Consider the following 19504-nt stretch of genomic DNA (forward strand, 5'->3'; position numbering starts at 1 on the left):
GAAGTGAAGAATGTCACTGTATCATATAAAGAGACAACAGTGGTAACACAATTCTTCGCACTGATGCAGCTGTTGAGGCGGGTCATGGGGCCAGATGTATCAAGATACACTTTTGCGATTCTCAAATAGCGATTTTTAAGGAATCGCTATTTGAGAATTGCAAAATGGTACGTATGTAGAAATTCGCTATTTTTTAGCAATTTCTTAAAATTCCTTAATTGCGATTAGCAAATTGCTACTCGCAATTAAGGAATAATTTCCCATTCATTTCTATGAGTCAGGAGGCCCATAGGAATGAATGTGAAATTATTCTCAATTTGCGATTCACAATTTGCTTTTTGCAAATTGAGAATAATTTCAAGGGTGCAATGGTGTCCAAAGGACACCCTGTTACACCCCTGAAATAAGCATGGGTGCACATGTGGTGCACATACATGCCCTAAGGGCATGTATGTGCATCACATGGCACTTTTAAAAATAAAAAATTGGCATTTTTGAAGAAATTCGCAAATTACCACCAACTTGAAGTTGGTGGTAATTTGCGATTCCTTAGGGACAATTAGCAAATTTTTTTGCATCATACATTGCATTTAAGGAATCGCAAACTTTGCGACTCCTTAAATGCAATCACAAACTAAGGAATCACAAAATTGCAATTCCTTATTTTGCACTGAAATTTGCTACATACATACCATTTTGCTCAAATGAGTTCGCAAACGGCGAATTTCGGCGTTTGCGAACCCATTTGAGCTTCATACATCTGGCCCATGGTCCTGTAAACTGAGGTCCGTCAGAGTTGGAATGAGGCTCCCCTTTTATGGCCACTGAACCCTAAATAATGGGGTAGCACTAGAACACCCGATCATGCTAGATCGTAAATCTGCCCCCGGGGCGCCCAGCAAATATTTAACAGTGTAGGTGTTGTACATTAACACATGTTGCTCTTCCCCATATGTTTCATGTGCCACGTGTATCTGATTTTTCTGCAGGCTCAGCTACAGAAGTCAAAACGGATATTTATGTGACAAGCTTTGGCCCAGTCTCAGATATAGAGATGGTAAGTGGGCATGTTTATTATTCTATGTCATCACGCCATGCTTTGTATTTCACTTCCAGTGTTTGCCTGACATACGTCCTTATCTGTCAAGTCTGCAGTTAAATCGTATTAGCATGTAGCCAGTGTTTAACCCTTGCCTTGGTGACATTTCTTTCCTCCTTCATCATGCAGCTTTCTAAGTCGACTACTTTAGAGCAGATTACAGAATTTAATCAGCTTTAGTATCGATAACAATAACATTCAGGACGAGACTTATTTTCGCAGCTAGTTCGCAATTTCTTGACCTTATTTTCCTTGGGTGCATTAACAGCACACAGCCAAAACAAAAAACGAAGGCACTTTACAAGAAGTAATGGCAAGGCTCTTTTGTAAAAACAAGTTCAAAATCTGCTTAGCAAGTGAATGGGAGACTGGAAGATAATTACATTTAGAGCGCTAACGGATGGAGTGATGGCATTAAAACAAAAGTCAAGTGCGAGAAGAATCAATGCAAGGTTTCACAGTAGGTAATTGGGAGTAATTGCCACAGTAAGAAGAGTCAGTGAGCAAAGGGGTAGCCAGAAAAATAAAAATACCTTCCACTTTGAACTAAATGGCACTAGGTCAGGGAGCAACGTGGGGGATCCCGATTCTTCCTATGAAGGCGCTCCGTGATTCACATTTCTTCCCTTCTTCGATTGTTCTTTTTCCTTCATCTTTCATTGCTTTTCATAATCACTTCTAATACCTCTTATTTTTTCTTTTCCTATTTCTTTCCTTATTCCCATTAATTCCATCAATTCCTCCAATTTTCCAGCTTCTTTCCCCTTTTCTAGAAGTTTTTCCTTCCTCTTTTTTCTTGAATCCTTTCTTTACATATCTCCTACATGTTTTACATTTTTCTCCTCCCTTCACTTCCATCTTTCTTTCCTTCTTTCCCTTTCCGCTTTTCCATCGATCCTTCCATCTTTCCAGTTTTCTTTTGTACCTTATTTGTATCTCCTTTACTTTCCGTCTACATTATTTGCCTCATGTTGTCTTCCTTCTTTGCACCCAATTCGACAGGTAGTTTTTTCTTCACAGTTGGAATCTCTTTTTTCTTCTTTATTGTTAGAAATGGGATCTCTGGTTGGCTAAGGCTTGCGCAAAAGCCAGGCAGAAACCACCACTCTAGTCAGGGCAAGGGAGTTACACTCCAAAGATAACCCCTGCTCACCCCCTTGGTAGCATGGCACAAGCAGTAAGGTTTATCCCGGAGGCAATGTGTAAAGCATTTGCGCACGCACGCAACAACATCCCAGGCCCCCCACAAAAGGAACTCCACACAAGGTTATATCAAAAATAGCCTTTGTATTCTCAAAACACATTAGAATAGTAAACACATTATGTACACTGTGCCAACTGGTACGGGGCAATATTTACAAGGGATTATGTACACCTGACAGGGCCACATGGACCACTGTCAGAATCATTACAGAGTGAACTTGGTAAAAGGGAACTAGATCATAAACGTACAAGTAAAATAGGTCATAGAACTTACAACCAGTAAACACTGGTAATCACTGTACTTTGCAACAGTCTGTGACATAAACTACATTATGCACAGTATCCAACAAGTTTAAATACATTAGACCCTAACCACCTAAGTAAAAATTACACTAGAGGCGTAAATCACACAGGGAAGTATAATCTCCCTAACATAAACCAAGATAGGTAAAACAACCTCATAGTCATAAAACACTGCGGGGAATGAGATTTTAATATCTTTTATGATCAATTTGATAACTTATCTCATTCGTCATTTTTGGATCGCTTGTTATCTGTCGTTGAGTAAAAGACAGCCCCTGTATAGGTTAGATAAACCCCATAAACTGACGCAACTCTGAAGAACCACTTACGACTGATAAAGTTTAAAAGGTTTAATATAAAATTAAGAAAAGTTGCAAATACAATCCTCTCAGGATAAAATTCAATCAATATACGAGAGAATACAATTAATATCAACTCCAAATCTCTTCAGATTATAGCATCAACTCAATGTGGTCTCGTTGCGTCATCTACAGAAAGAGAAAAATAATCAAGTTAAATCTGTCCCTACTCTATACTAAGTGACATCCCTACTTCGCAAGTTTCTAGTACCCTAAAAAGGTGTCAGCAGTTTGACTCCCTAAGAAGTTCAAACTCTCTTAGCCTCTAAAGGTAACTTAAGTTTAAGAAGCAGTACCCTCTCTGCCTACCCATCCGCTCTCTAAGGGTCCTCGGCCTACTGCTCCCTTGCGCTCTGATCTTTCTCAGCGCTCGCTCCTAACTCTCAGGCCATCTGCGCCTTCGCTCTTGCTATCTTCTCCCCGGGGTGCTGTCCCTAAAATACACAATCACAGTGTGGGTGGAACGCCCCTTCGACGCCCACCACGGACTTTCCCCCATGATGTCATTTCTAGCTCTTTCCATGGCTTCGTCTCTTCGCGTCGTCCGTTAAGTTGACCTTTCTCCTTAGACGCCATCTTCGTCTTCTTGTTGGTGACTTCATTCAACTTTACTTTTGACACTTTCGGAGCAAAATCTATCACCTTATCAGAACTTTACTCTGTACGACTATGCATGTAACCTTTCTTGGTCCTGTGAATGGTCATTTCAAAACAAGACTCAAATTCCTATCGTCTCCTCTTATGTTTAGGCAATAAACTTCGTCCGACATTTGTCACCTTAAATCTAACAAGAACTAGACTCTTTGGCTCTCACATTCAAGTGAAGGCTATTCACGACTCCTGTGAGCCCACTAAATTACCAACAGCGGACTACACTCCTGCGAACCCTTGGTCAGTCAGGTTATAATCACAAATGACCTAAACTCTTCTAACATTCCTACAAACTTCTTCTACACAGTATAACCTTTAACATACATTTATATATGATCGCATTTTGGCAAATCCTTTGCTTATATGTGAATATATTTTACATAGAACACAAATTACGTAGAATATAAACCTTATATTCTCATTTGTTACATCGTTATATATATGCTCCCTGCACATTTCTCCATGTTACATTTCTCGCCGTTTCTGCATTTAGTTACACATGTACATGAATTCCACTTTGCACGTTCTTCTGTTCGTGAGCATTTCTACACATTCCTACATTAGCCCACTACGTATACGGGCCTTCTAAATCTAATGCACGTTCAAAAGTAAATACAGAATACATTTCCTATATTACTTTGGTCACATCTGTTAACTTTATGCTATAAGCGTCAACTTCACGTTCGATATACATTTCATTCCTACGTTTATACGATATGCTTGTAAATATGACTCGGATATACGTTTTATTCAAATTGCGCTCTCTCAGTTCCCCCCTTTGATGACTTTTAGGAGTCATCACTAAATGCAATTTGAATAGCACCTTTAAACAGAACTAGTTACATCATTTCCTCTTTTCATCATTTCAAGTGCTCTCAAACTTTTATACTGTTGATCTTGTAAAGCAGCTAATCTCCTTTCTTGTTCTCTCATAGACATTAATACAGGTTTTAATATATACCATACTATGCTTTTACCAAGATTGGCAAACCAACTTCCAACCTTTCCTACTCCATGACCTACTTTTTCCCAAACATTTATTTTTGTCAAATCTTCAATTTCTTGATGAATCTGTGTAATGTTTCTTATGACCTTCTCAAGTGGTTTTGAATTATCAGGAATATAAGTACAACATTCATGGACCTTCAAAGCCTTGCAAACTCCGCCTTCTTTTGCTAATAGCACATCAAGAGCAAGTCGATTCTGAAGAACCATTGCTCTAATCGATTGCATCTCACCTTCTATTAACATTAATGACCTTGCAGTACTTGCAGATAATCTATCTACAACTGTAGCTAGTCTCCTGATCTTAACATCGTTAAGTATTAAACCTAACATAGGAAACATCGCTCCAAATACGTCTCCTACTACTTCTGCATCTCCTACTTCTCTTTTCGTTTTTGTCGAAGCCTTTCCTTCTATGATCGCTAAATCCTTGGCATGATATATTTTGGGGAAGACAATTGCCAAGTAACACGAACCATACCAATTGTCAGGCAGTTTTACATAAGCATTTCTTCCGCATACAAAATATACATTAGGAATCACTTGCATCTCCTTCATAAAATCCTTCGTGTAGTACTCTAATCGAAAAGCATGTTCGCAATTAACTTCACCTACAAATACATTCTCATAATATGTCTTGCTTCGAGTTAAACATAACTTTCCTTTCTGCGTTCTATCCAAAGCTATTGGACCATTGCTCCCTTTCCTTTTATGTGCCTTCTCTTCTTCGGTCCAATCAGTTTTCCACTGTCCTGACATTTTTATAATCTTCTGCCTTCTGTATCGGTCATCTACTTGTCCTATGAACTTTTTCTCAATCTCTGACACTTTGCAAGTCAGATTATTTCTGCGTGCGTATGATGTATCTAATGTATCCCAAGGAAGGAAGAATTTGGCTAGTCTATCCTCCTTTTTGTAATAATCCCACTTATTCATCTGCCTATAATTCGAAACTTCAGGCAGTACCGAATCATAATTTGAAAAGTAGTACTCAAATCCTTCTCTACCATAAAACATACTAAGCAATAAACTACATGTTATCTCATAAGTTAGTGGGAGATGATGATATCTGATGCCCTCATCTACAGAAGCCGGCAATTGCATACATACATAGCAATCTTTGGCCTCCATGGCATCGATATACTCGTACAATAGTTTAGCATATGCATTTGACCTAAAGTTTCCCTGTGACTCGTCTACATGTAATCTACGAGCTTCATCTACCAGTAACGCTTTTTCACGGATAACATTGCTCTCCTCCTTCTTCCCATCAAGAGCAGGTTTCAAAATCGTTACAGGTTTTACATCTGCTGTTGCTTTATCAGTTTCATGTCCTACTATGTATGATATGGTCACTACTGTAATTATGAGAAAAATTACTACTGCTATAAGTGTACCTATTATGCATTTGGCTTTTCGGTTTGGGTTGTCGTTCTCCATGTTATCAAACAGCGTAACTCCTTCTTTTGCGAAAGAGTTTTTCTTTTTCAGTCCTTGGTTTGCTTTATTTTCTTCTCAGTTTGTAAAGTGCTCTTTATCATCAAAGTCTCTTTTTCGCAACAATGTCTCTTTATCTTTAACAACAGACAACCCTAACCCTTCTCCGTCCTCTAAATGTAATCCCTAATTTTATTCTTCTTTCCACTCAGCGCTAGGTTATCTTCTTTTTTTTTATAACTCTAACACAAAAGTCTTTATACATCAACAATTATTCTCGTACCTGCAGCTTTAATAACAAGTTCCAATAATTCCAAACGAATGACTTTTTCTTCTTCTTCTGGTATTTGATGACCAAAAGTTGGAAACTGTAATCGATTTAGCACTAGGTCTTTAATCCGACTCAAGTATGGGGGTATGGGAAGTGTGAAAGTCAGTAACCCCTCAGTCTCGAGTCCAGGCGTCAACATCCATATCTCCACTGCCACAAATGGATCGAGATCGATTACTTTCACTTCTCTCACTCTCCCAGATTTCTGTCCCCAAGACATCTGCTAGATAAGTCCACTCTGGGGTGGCGTACCTTCTGCAGGGCACACGTACCCTCCTCGATCTTCTTGGACTCTCCGTGCCTGAGTCTGTAGTTTCCTCTTCTTGGTCTGATTCTTCAGAGATTGGGACAAGGGTACTTTCTTGTGGTGCTTTTAAGCTTGGCCTTCTCCTTCTCTCTGGCCAACTTGCTTCGTCACTCCTTGTCCTCCTGCTCCTCGTTCTTGGACTTGTCTCTTGGTCACTCTCAGCTTGTTCAGTATCCGATTCGATCTCCCAGTTACTTTCTTCTCCTGAGGCGACTTCGGTCTCACTGGTGTCTTGACCTTCGTCGACCTGTTCTGACACAGTCTCAGCCTCTTCAATCACCTCTACAGCTTGGCTTTCCCCCTCTATGGCTTCTCCGCTTTCCGCTGGATTCTCATCCGAGAGAGGAGCTGTTTCTTCTAGAGGGGTTGGCACTCTTCGAGTATGTGAAGCATGTATCCAATTTGGCAGACATCCACACTTCACTGCAGTGTTCGTGACAAGTATGACTTGAAATGGTCCTCGCCAACGCACGTCTAAGCAGTTCTTCCTGACATGCTTTTTCACCAAAACCCAGTCCCCCGGACTCAGGTCATGGCACAAGTCTTGTGCTGATGGAACCTCTGCAGCCTGGACCTGGAGGGACACAGAATTAATGGCATCAGATAGTCCCTTGCAGTAGTCCAAGATCAAGTCGTCTGTGATGTTCAATAACGCTGCAGTCGGAACCGATGGCAATCTCATAGCTCTCCCCATTAGCACTTCATGTGGAGAGAGACCTGTTTTTCTATCTGGTGTGCTACGTATGCTCATAAGAACCACTGGTAGTGCGTCTGGCCAACTCAGGGATGTTGATGAACAAACTTTGGCAAGTCTGGATTTTATGGTGCTGTTGATTTGTTCTACAATCCCTGAAGCTTCTGGTCGATAACTGCAATGGAGCTTCTGATCGATACTCAAAGCTGAGCATAGCATCTTCACTATTTCGCTGTTGAAATGAGTTCCTCTGTCCGATTCCAAAGAGGATGGCACCCCAAACCTCGGTATTAACTCTCTAAGTAACAGTTTTGCTACTGTAAGTGTATCGCATCTACGTGTAGGGTAAGCTTCAACCCATCTAGAAAATATACAGACAATCACTAAAACGTATCTGAGTCTATTGCATTTAGGCATTTCTATGAAATCAAGCTGCATCCTATTGAAAGGCCCCCCAGACCTCCCAATGTGACTCAATGTGACTGGTGTTCTCTTTCCTACGTTTAGTTGCTGACAGATCGCACATCGCTGACATACTGCTTCTGCCGCTACTCTAAATTTAGGATTAAACCACGTTTGTCTGAATACTCTCACCATGGCATCTCTACCTATGTGTGCTGATCCATGCAATTTTCTTGCCATTGGACTAACAAGTTCATTTGGTAGAACTGCTCTCCCATCGGCGGAGATCCAAAAGTTCATTTCGCTCTTTATACACCCAGCTGTTTCCCAGCCCTTTTTCTCATCATCTGGTGCATTCTCCTGAACACTCCTTAGCTCATCCCACGTATCTACAGTGTCTAACAACATTGTCAATTCAGTTCTTTCTTGGATTCCCCCCACTTTCACATCAGTGTGAGAATATCCTTGTTCTGCGCAGTAACGCGCTACCTCGTCGGCATAGCGATTGCCCTGCGACACAAAGTCTACATTCTTCGTGTGCGCAGCACATTTGACAACCGCAATAGCTGATGGTCCTTGCAATGCATCTAACAATAGTCTCACGAATTCTCCATTCCTAATGGGAGAACCCGAGGAGGTCATGTAACCTCTTTGAGACCATAACTGCCCGTAATCGTGAACTACCCCGAAACCATACTGGCTATCGGTGTATATGGTGACTCGAATTTTGTTACCTGCTAAACAGGCACGCGTCAAAGCAATAATTTCAGCTACCTGAGCGGAGTGTACTCCTTCCAGGCAAGCGGCTTCTACAACTCTGGTGATTGTACAAACTGCATAAGCTGCTCTCAGCTGACCAATATCGTCTCTTACGCATGAACCATCAACAAAGAAAATTTCATCGGGGTCAGTCAATGGCTCATCTACGATATCGGGTCTCGGTTTGGTGCATAGTTCAGTCACATCAAGGCAATCATGATCTGTACAAATTTCATCATCCACATCATTTGGAAGTGGCATCAAAGTTGCAGGATTCAAGACGGAGCATCTTTTTAGGGTCACATTCTCGGCAGCCAATATGACCTGCTCGTAGCGTGTGAGCCTGCTATTCGTCAGATGCTGAGTCTTAGTCCTGGTCATTAACAATTCCACAGAATGCGGTACATACACCACTAACTGATGTCCCATTACCACGCTTTCAGATCTTTCAATGCTGACACCCGTTGCAGCAACGGATTTGAGACATCTGGGCAACGCTGCGGCTACTGGATCTAATGTAGCCGAAAAATACGCAACTGGCCTACGCGCATCTCCATGAATCTGGGCCAAAACTGCTAAGGCGCATCCCTCTCTTTCGCAGCAGTAAAGCAAAAATGGTTTTGTGTAATCCGGCATTCCTAAAGCCGGGGCGCGACATAAGTCCTCCCTCAGCTGCAAAAACGCCATCAAACAATCTTTGTCCCATGGTACCGGATCACTCACTCCTTTGTGCGTCAGCTGTAATAACGGCTTTGCCTTCAGTGAGAAGTTGGCTATCCACTGTCGACAATAACCGACCATGCCTAAAAACATCCTGACTTCTCTCTGTGTTTTAGGCGCGTTCATTTTCATGATCGCCTCTATTCTGTCCGGAGACACCTTCCGTTTTCCTTTTTCAATCCTATGGCCCAAGTATTGCACTTCAGTAAGGCAATATTGCAATTTACTTGGAGACACCTTATGTCCGTTCTCGGCCAAATGATTTAACAAGGTGATGGTGTCTACTCTGCAAGCTTCTTCTGTTTCTGATGCAACTAGGAGGTCGTCTATGTACTGGACCAGAACTGAGCTCTTGGGCAGCACTAGACTTTCAAGATTTTTCTTCAGTAGCTGATTAAAAATCGATGGGCTTTCTGTATACCCCTGAGGGATACGACACCATGTTAAAACGCGATCTTCCAGCTTAAAAGCGAAAAGATACTGGCTATCTTCATCTAATGGAATCGAAAAGAAAGCCTGGCACAAATCTATCACGGTGAACCATTCAGCTTGGAACGGTATCTGAAACAATATCACTGATGGATTCGGTACCACTGGACAACATGAGACAACAATATTATTAATCTTTCAAAGATCCTGCACTATTCTGTATTTTCCACTAGGCTTCTGCAAACCCATAATCGGGGAGTTACATGGACTACCCACGATCTCCTTCAGTATTCCCTGTTTAATCATGGATTCGATCACAGGCTTTATTCCTGCAATCGTCTCCGGTGTCAACTTATACTGTGGTGTTCTTGGATACTCGGCATTGGGTCTTACCATGATCTTTACTGGTTCTACCCCTTTGATCAATCCTATTTCTTCTCCAGTAAAATCCCACACCTCAGCTGACACTTTCTCCCTCAAGTCTTGTGGAAGCTCCTCCACTGTTAAGGTAGGATATAGTTCCACGCATTCCTGCGAGTTTACAACCTTGAAATCGGCATCCTCATCGTTGGTCTGCACTTCTACTCCTTCAGGTGTGCAATGTATTGTGCAATTCAGTTTACACAACAGATCTCTTCCTAGTAAACACACCGGGCTAGAATCACAGATCACAAACTGATGTTCGTCACTGTAATTCCCTATCTTCACTGACACTGGTTCTGTCAGTGGATTCGTCATCCTCTTGTTTGAGACTCCTACCACCTGAATCGTCTCTCCTGATATCGGCAGACCTGAGACTACCGCTGATCTCAACGTGGATCTAGTGGCCCCCGTATCCACCAAAAAGGTCGTAGGACATCCAGCTACTTCGGCTTCTACGTATGGTCCTCTCTGATCTACCTCCAGGGCTGCTCCTAGAGTACAGTCTTCTTCCCTATTCACTCGTTGCCCTGTAAGAGGATCAACGTAGTAGCATTCTTCTCCTCCTACGAACAATGGCATTTGTCTATAGGTTTTCCCTCCATTTGCAATGCGAGGCGGTTGAGGAAACGGGGCTCGAGGAGTCTGAGTCCCCCCTTTGATAAACTTTCCCTTCGGGACTGTTGCTCCCTTAACCACGTTGTTCTGTACCTCTTCCTCCTCCTGTTCTAATTCCCCTGTCTCAATATTATACGGACACTCGCGTCTCCAATGTCCCACCTCATTACACTGATGACACCTGGTTGTCCTTTTCAGTGTTGCGATATCTATTCTCGGTCTTGGTCTTTCTTCCTCATCTCTGCTCTGGTTATTCTGGTTCTTTGCTGGCGTTCCTGTTCCCTGCTGCCGCTGTCCACCTTTTCCAGCTGCTTGCATCTGTACTAACATCAGCTTTTCCTTAAGCTTCTTTGCCTTTGAATCTATCTCATCGCTACAGTACCTTGCATACCTCAGAATCTCATCCAAAGGTTTGTTCTGCCAGCAGATTAAATGTTGTTGAATCATCAGGCTTATGTCTGGTCTCAATCCGAGAACAAACTTCGACACAAACTGTCCTATGTCTTTAGGATCCATTACGTCCAACCCACTGTACTGTTTAAATGCTTTTAGTAACCTCTCATAGAACTCGTGAACTGTCTCTTTAGGCTCCTGAGTTGTTCGATCTATCTTAACCCAGTCTATGTCTTGCACCGGCACTTTCTCTTTTAGCCATGTTATTACTCTCTCGTATTTTTCCATGACTCTGTCTGATGGACCGCCTGTCTGTGCATCCCTCGGAGGCTCACAAGCGGGCCATTCAATACTAAGTTTGCATGCCGTCCACAAATCTCCGGGTACCACGATATCGAACAAAGTGTTCAAATCGATCCACAGTACCTTAGAGATTTTCACGAATCTCTCTACCTGCTTGTACCACTCCACGGGGTTCTCTCTAAGCTTCGGGAAAGAATTAGTGAATGCCGCTAAATCCCCCCTACTCCAGGGTACATGAACGTAGTTTCCGTTCGCGATTTCTCGCAAAGGGAAAGCTTCCATTCGCATTAGGTCTGTATCCTGGGACTTCACAAGTGTACTCCGTCTGACAGATCCCCTCTTGGACCATTTTTCCTCCCATCTATCCAGATCTCTCCATATTCTAATACACATGATTAGTTCCCTTATGTGTACTCTTAGCCCAATCGTTCTACGTTCATCTAGATCCCGATCCGTGCAATTCAGCCTATGGTTGGCCTGTAAGGCTTTTGTTCGTGACATGTCTATCATATACTTTTCTGCTAATTCAGATAACTTTTCATGAGCTGCCCTTGCTTTTCGAGTAACATCCTTAGATAAAAACAGTATTTCGTCTGGATCGTACAGCTCTAACCTTTCTATTGCCACTGTGCCGTCAATTATTTCGTCCAAGTCTGATTTTAAACTCATTACATCTATGCGTCTTGCTTTTATTTCAGCTCTCAGTACGTCAGTCCTAGGTTGTTCTCTTGCATCCCTCTCACCTCCACTATGCGCCCTACGCCTAAGCACAGGTGAGTTATGAGGATTTTTTTTTCTTCCATCTCTTTGTTCCCACCTCTCTAGATCCCAAGCTTTTCCATCTTCCCTTGGGGTGTGGTGGAACAATGCTCCATCCCCCAACCCTACATTCCGTCTTTTCGGCTCGGTTTCTCCAGATACGAGATAGGATCCTCCGTGCTGTTCTAATCCACTGTAACTCGCTTGCTGTCTAGTGTCACTCAACAAACGATAAGGACCTTCATGGCCCTCCATGCTCCCGCGATCTCGTTCGTGATCACCGGATGTATGGCGAGACGTTTCGCGACTCCCTATATTCTCATGACTTCGTTCTTGATCACCGGACGCATGGCGAGACCCTTCGCGACTCTCCATGTTCCCGTGATTCCAATGTTGCACATTTTCATCCGGGGTATGGTGTGTGCATCTGAAAGTATTTCGGTACTCCTGCGTCCTTCGTTCTCCCTCACTAAAGGTGACGCGAGGCACTTCCCCACACCCTGCACTCCTGTCGTTGTACGTTTGCCTATTGCCACTAGTAGTAGGGCAAGTATCTCTCCTGCTTCCTTGACTCCCTCTCTCCCACTCCGGGCTGCTTTCGCCAGCTCCACAATGAGAGAGGATCTTGTTATCCTGGTCTCTCCACTCTGCTCCTGTTTCTAAACTTTTATTCCGAGCCTCTTCGGCAGTATCCCATTCTTTCAGATATTCCCTTAATTCCTTATAGGATTTCGGTTTTGGTCCCCTCAAATCCATTGGTCCCCTTTGACCCCCTTGTTCTATCCAGGGACCCGTTGCGGAATCTAATGGGGTACTCCGACTCACTGGTGCTAGTATCTGCCTCTGAGGATTCATCGTATTATTCCTACTCTCCATCTCTGCCCTTTCCCTGTCCCATCTCGCCTGTTCCTCCTGCTGGACCCCCTCTGGGTTGTAGATTGACACTATAGGGCCTATGGTAACAGGTACTTGTAGAGCGTCTGGCATTTGGTACGACCTTGCATACTGCGTTTCTGGCACCTTCTGGACCACGAATCTTCCTACTACTCTCTGTTCGGAACTAGATTGAAGTACTTCCTCATCCTTCTTGGTATCCCACTCTGTTACTGGGATCGATTTATATTCCCCCCATCTAGCTCCGTCTTCTTGCTGTAGTACGGGGCTTGCGACTTCGCTGTTGTATGGAGGTGGTCTATCTGTTAGTAGTCTCTCTATCAGATCCTCCTCTGTCTCGCTATCCTCATCTTCTTCCAGAGGTTTCTTTTCTCCCGTAGCTTCTATCATGGTGAACAGTTTGTCTGCTTCTATCTTTTGCACTCTCCACTTCTTAGCTTCCTCATCCCATTTCGCATCCTGCACTGCCTTTACTGATCGTCTCACTCTTTCTTGGCGCCTCTTTAAATTTCTTTCGTGTGCTGCTCTAAACCATGCACTAAGTGCTTCGAACTGTGTTGGCCTCGGTAGAGGTCTCGTTGCAAGCATTACCGCTTTCAGTTGGTTCAACACTTCTAGCTTAAACGTTCAGAATCTTGGAAACGTCAGTTCCTTATTCCCTTCTGTTAGCCTATTCCACTCGGAGATCCACATTATCGAGTGTAAGCCTACATTCACTGCCATATGATAAGCTGGTGTGCCTTCTGGTGGAGCTTCTTCTCCAGCATATAAGTTTCTTCTATTTCTCCTAAAGATTGCCCTTAAACTCTTAAAGCACTTCATTTTTGATAATCTACGATTTTCCTTATTAATTCCCTCCTTTGTTTAGGTCCCGATGACAAACCACCAATCCCTGTGCGACTCTCGCTAATCAGCCTATCCCAACGCGGTTCTACGCTAACCGACCAATCTCAGCGCGGCTCTACGCTGACGTCACTTGTCCCCTCTGCAGCAGTTTCCTTCGTTTCTCAACTCGTCTTGCGGTCTTGCATGCGTTTCATTCATACGCCGAAAAATGACTACTTCCGTCCAAGCGATCACTTTTCTCTGACTGTACGGCCACAGTCTAACTGTAATTGTCACCTCAACTGGCGAAACGTCTTCCCTCTGACGGTCAGACGCTTGCCTCAACTGATAGGTTACTTACACAAAGTAAACGTACGACCAGCGTGCGTTACTCATACACTCACTCAAACGCTCCCCCTATCATCGGTCTGTGGGCGATCAATGGTACCTCATGACCCCCTTTAAATGGTAGACAAATTACTCTGGGTGTTCGATACACCCGAACCACTTAAGCCCTCTCTGGACATAAGATTTTATCCGGTTGCGCGCGCTCACAACCTTCCCTCAATCACACTACAGGCATTCAACTCCGCTTGACATTACAACACAGGAACAACATAAAACACCGCAATCTTACAACGCATGACCCTTATACTCACTCTCGACCGATTCTGCTGCTTTTCTCTCGACGCACCGTCAGCACCTTCTTCGGCAGGGATTCTTCTGGTCGTCGATGACTAGGGACCTTGGGGTAAACTAAACTTGACCTAGGTTGTCTTCCTCAAGAAGAAAACCATCTTTCTCTGCTACCAACTGCGGGGAATGAGATTTTAATATCTTTTATGATCAATTTGATAACTTATCTCATTCGTCATTTTTGGATCGCTTGTTATCTGTCGTTGAGTAAAAGACAGCCCCTGTATAGGTTAGATAAACCCCATAAACTGACGCAACTCTGAAGAACCACTTACGACTGATAAAGTTTAAAAGGTTTAATATAAAATTAAGAAAAGTTGCAAATACAATCCTCTCAGGATAAAATTCAATCAATATATGAGAGAATACAATTAATATCAACTCCAAATCTCTTCAGATTATAGCATCAACTCAATGTGGTCTCGTTGCGTCATCTACATAAAGAGAAAAATAATCAAGTTAAATCTGTCCCTACTCTATACTAAGTGACATCCCTACTTCGCAAGTTTCTAGTACCCTAAAAAGGTGTCAGCAGTTTGACTCCCTAAGAAGTTCAAACTCTCTTAGCCTCTAAAGGTAACTTAAGTTTAAGAAGCAGTACCCTCTCTGCCTACCCATCCGCTCTCTAAGGGTCCTCGGCCTACTGCTCCCTTCCGCTCTGATCTTTCTCAGCGCTCGCTCCTAACTCTCAGGCCATCTGCGCCTTCGCTCTTGCTATCTTCTCCCCGGGGTGCTGTCCCTAAAATACACAATCACAGTGTGGGTGGAACGCCCCTTCGACGCCCACCACGGACTTTCCCCCATGATGTAATTTCTAGCTCTTTCCATGGCTTCGTCTCTTCGCGTCGTCCGTTAAGTTGACCTTTCTCCTTAGACGCCATCTTCGTCTTCTTGTTGGTGACTTCATTCAACTTTACCTTTGACACTTTCGGAGCAAAATCTATCACCTTATCAGAACTTTACTCTTTACAACTATGCATGTAACCTTTCTTGGTCCTGTGAATGGTCATTTCAAAACAAGACTCAAATTCCTATCGTCTCCTCTTATGTTTAGGCAATAAACTTCGTCCGACATTTGTCACCTTAAATCTAACAAGAACTAGACTCTTTGGCTCTCACATTCAAGTGAAGGCTATTCACGACTCCTGTGAGCCCACTAAATTACCAACAGCGGACTACACTCCTGCGAACCCTTGGTCAGTCAGGTTATAATCACAAATGACCTAAACTCTTCTAACATTCCTACAAACTTCTTCTACACAGTATAACCTTTAACATACATTTATATATGATCGCATTTTGGCAAATCCTTTGCTTATATGTGAATATATTTTACATAGAACACAAATTACGTAGAATATAAACCTTATATTCTCATTTGTTACATCGTTATATATATGCTCCCTGCACATGTCTCCATGTTACATTTCTCGCCGTTTCTGCATTTAGTTACACATGTACATGAATTCCACTTTGCACGTTCTTCTGTTCGTGAGCATTTCTACACATTCCTACATTAGCCCACTACGTATACGGGCCTTCTAAATCTAATGCACGTTCAAAAGTAAATACAGAATACATTTCCTATATTACTTTGGTCACATCTGTTAACTTTATGCTATAAGCGTCAACTTCACGTTCGATATACATTTCATTCCTACGTTTATACGATATGCTTGTAAATATGACTCGGATATACGTTTTATTCAAATTGCGCTCTCTCAACAGCTTCAGAGGTATCAAAACAGGGTGCGCAAAACATACTATACACAATACATTTCCTAGCAACAAATGCATTAGCACATAAATCACATTAGGGCCTTGCGCCCTATAAATGTAACCATTCGACTGGCCCACTGGCTATCTCAGAAAGGTGGCTCAAATGCCCTATGTCCCAAAGTCAGGGCTGCTGCCTAAGCAGCGAAAGTCAAGGTTGCGCCACTGCGCAAAACCTAACCGTTGCAGCTTCCAACTACTTGCTGGGCAGCTGAGAACAATAACAGGGCGGCCTAAATGATGCAGCTGGCACTAAGTGCTTCGCAGCTATGGAAGGCCTGGCACCTCTGCGCCACTTCTGTCTCTCTCAGGGACTCTCTGGAGAATTGCGCCTAAACAGTGCAGCTGCCCACTACTTGCTGGGCAGCTGTGAAAGTCAACTGGGTCATGGGCTCTCATGGGCCCTGGCAATAATTGCCCCAAACGTTGCAGCCCTCTAGGCTCTGAAAATAAAGAATGTCCCTGGGAGAACTCTGGCGACTGAGCTAACTAGGCACAGGCTGGGGTAGCACTGACCCCTGAGGACCCCACTGGGCCCTTTAAGTAAATATGGCCAAACGTTAGAGCCCTCTAGGCTCTGGGAACAAAAGCTAGAGACAACATGGGCCCTAACCCAACTAGGGCCTCGTTGGGGCCACGGAGGCTCTGGGAATCATGGGACCAAAAACAGTGCCCCGATACTACCCCCCTCAAAAATAAAGCCTGGACCCCTCTTTGCCCGAGTCAAATATTCTGAACAGGGTAGAGCCACACATAGGCTCTTCAAATAGATTGTGCAGAACGTTGGAGCGGCCCGCTGTCAACTGGGGTCGCTCTAAATGCAACCTTGCCACTGTGCCTTTATCAGGCACCAACATTAGCCCCTACGGAGTCCCCCAGCCCTTCTCAACTCACCGGGCTGCTCTAGCAGGACTCCACCCCGTCTGCGGGGGTCTCTTCTCGCAGGTGATCTCGTTGTTCCCCGGACCGGCAACACTCCTCTTGTGGCGCAGGGCTTCCCTGTCCCTCTTGGGAGCCCTGCGCTGCCGTCGGCGGCTCCTGCCGCCTCTTCACTTCACCCGGGCCCCCTCCTGGGACCCGGGACTTCTAAATGGAGCCAGCGAGGCTCCGGGCAGATCTCATACATACAATCTCGGCGGCGAGCAGGATTTCCTGTCTTCAAGCAGAAGTCCCCCCCCCGCTCCAGGCATCGGCTGCCTGACTTTCGCCTCGCCCCATGGGCCGCGGCGGTGATTTTCTTGGCTGAAAATGAGGGGTAGGCTCCCTCGAGAAGGAAAAATAAAGTTAGTATGCAGGGTGGGCACCCACTAGGACTCCAACGAGCGGGGTGGGCGCCCGCATTAATCAAATCATAAAAACGAGGATGCAGGGTGGGCACCTGCTTCATTTAAAAATAAGAATAAGAGGCCATACTGCAGGGCAGGCACCTGCACCCAAATATCAACATGAGCGGGGTGGGCACCCGCAAGGCTCACAAGGAGGGGAGGGAATCCCTATGCTGGGGATTCCCTCCAAAAGGGGCTGCCGCATCAGCGCTGCGCAGCCACACGCTTTCCTGGGAGCAAAATAGAAGAAAGGCAGCACAGCGCTTCCAGGGCGCACAAGGGTGCTGCCAAAGTCTTTCCAGAAAAAGAAGTCCTCCAGGCATCCAGGGGCCGGGCAGAGCCCAGGGATGCAAGCCTTCCCCCGGGCCCCAGCAGCAGCACGCCCCAGATATATTCAAGTCCAAAAACTAGAACATTTTCATGGGGTCACAGCCTCTCCTTATGTATACAAAAACCTTTGCTTCAAAGGTGCAGGCAAGGGGAGAACCAGATGCAACTGGTTCTGGAGCACACTGTTTTGCTCAGCCCCTCTCCCTATTCACAGGACAGGCCAAGGACATCAGACGCACCACAGGGGGTGGAGCCAGCATTGTGGAGGGAAGGCACAGCCCTATTCAGGTCCGAGGTGCAACTCCTCCCTCCCATCTACATGCAGATCTCCCTATTCACCACCGGGCAGACTCACCCTGGCTCCTGGAGCCAAGCACACCAGCCAGCCCCTGTCAACCACAAGCCAGACAGGCATTTCACATCTCTCAGCACACAGAAAAGCCAACTTCTAATAGTGGCACTTCTACACTAGACACATTAAATCTGCGCACACTGTCATGCAGCATTTAATCTCACTAATTCGCACATACCAAACTTGCCCCTGTACTCCTCTCACATCAGGAGCTACCATGGACACACATATCCCCCATGCATTCCTATGAGACGGCAGGCCAATCTCACCACACCACTCAGAGAGCACACGCACTTTACACTGGGCCACAGTGCTAAAGTGCGGAGAGACCAGAAATCACTACCACTATGTCATATTAAAAGGCAAAAAGTTCAGGGGTTAACCTGCCAAAAGGCCTAGTCCAATAGTTATCATTCTGCTTGGTTTCTTTGACCCCTCGCTCCGGTAAACTCCATCCAACAGTTGTGACAAAGCATCTCGCTCACTTCTGCTCTTTTCTTGTGACTTTCCAGTCACAGACCAAAGTTAAGATGGGCCATACAGCCATTTTAATCTTCCCCAGTATCACTTCCACTGAAACTGATGCTTAGCAGTGAGTAGTATGGAAAGAGAAGGGAAAAAAGCTGAAGGTACCCAAAGGGGCATACTTACAAGCCCCTAGCTCCACCGGAGATTCACTTTTTTGGACGTTCTGGTGATGCTTTATGCTGGCCAATATTTACAAGCCCAAGCAAAGCTACCTACATGGCTTTTCTTCTCCTTCAAATATGGCCCCTTTTCACGCATCGCTTTGCGTATAAGGGGGTGTAATGTTATTGCTGTGGGCGTTCCACCGTAACACTCATTGCTTATTGACGCTGCCTGAGATTTACAAGGATCTGTAAATCTGAGGAAGTCCATTGAAAAGCATGGTTAGAGTGGAACAAGCAGGAGAAATACTTATGTTTTTCCTCGTTTTTCGCTCTTTCTATGTGTACTGCATACTGCAGCACAATAGAAGGAGCAAATCGCCTTTAATGACTGTTTATGTGCAGGAAGGTGTCCCTTCCAGCACATAAAGATTTATCCCTGCAACGTAGGCACCCTTGCACCATGGCACAAGGGTGTCTGTGTG

General features: G+C 44.3%; 1 protein-coding gene across 1 annotated transcript in view; it reads left to right on the forward strand.

Moving 5' to 3' along the window:
- Positions 1-19504, forward strand: part of GABRA6 (gamma-aminobutyric acid type A receptor subunit alpha6) — a 267861-nt gene that overhangs the window by 32275 nt on the left and 216082 nt on the right. Inside the window, exon 3 of the mRNA XM_086928835.1 lies at positions 990-1057. Within this exon, the coding sequence (XP_086784961.1) occupies positions 990-1057 (68 nt within the window). The remainder of the gene's footprint in view (positions 1-989; positions 1058-19504) is intronic.

This window comes from Lissotriton vulgaris, chromosome 7 (assembly GCF_964263255.1).
Source record: "Lissotriton vulgaris chromosome 7, aLisVul1.2, whole genome shotgun sequence".
NCBI classification, from domain to species: Eukaryota; Metazoa; Chordata; class Amphibia; order Caudata; family Salamandridae; genus Lissotriton; species Lissotriton vulgaris.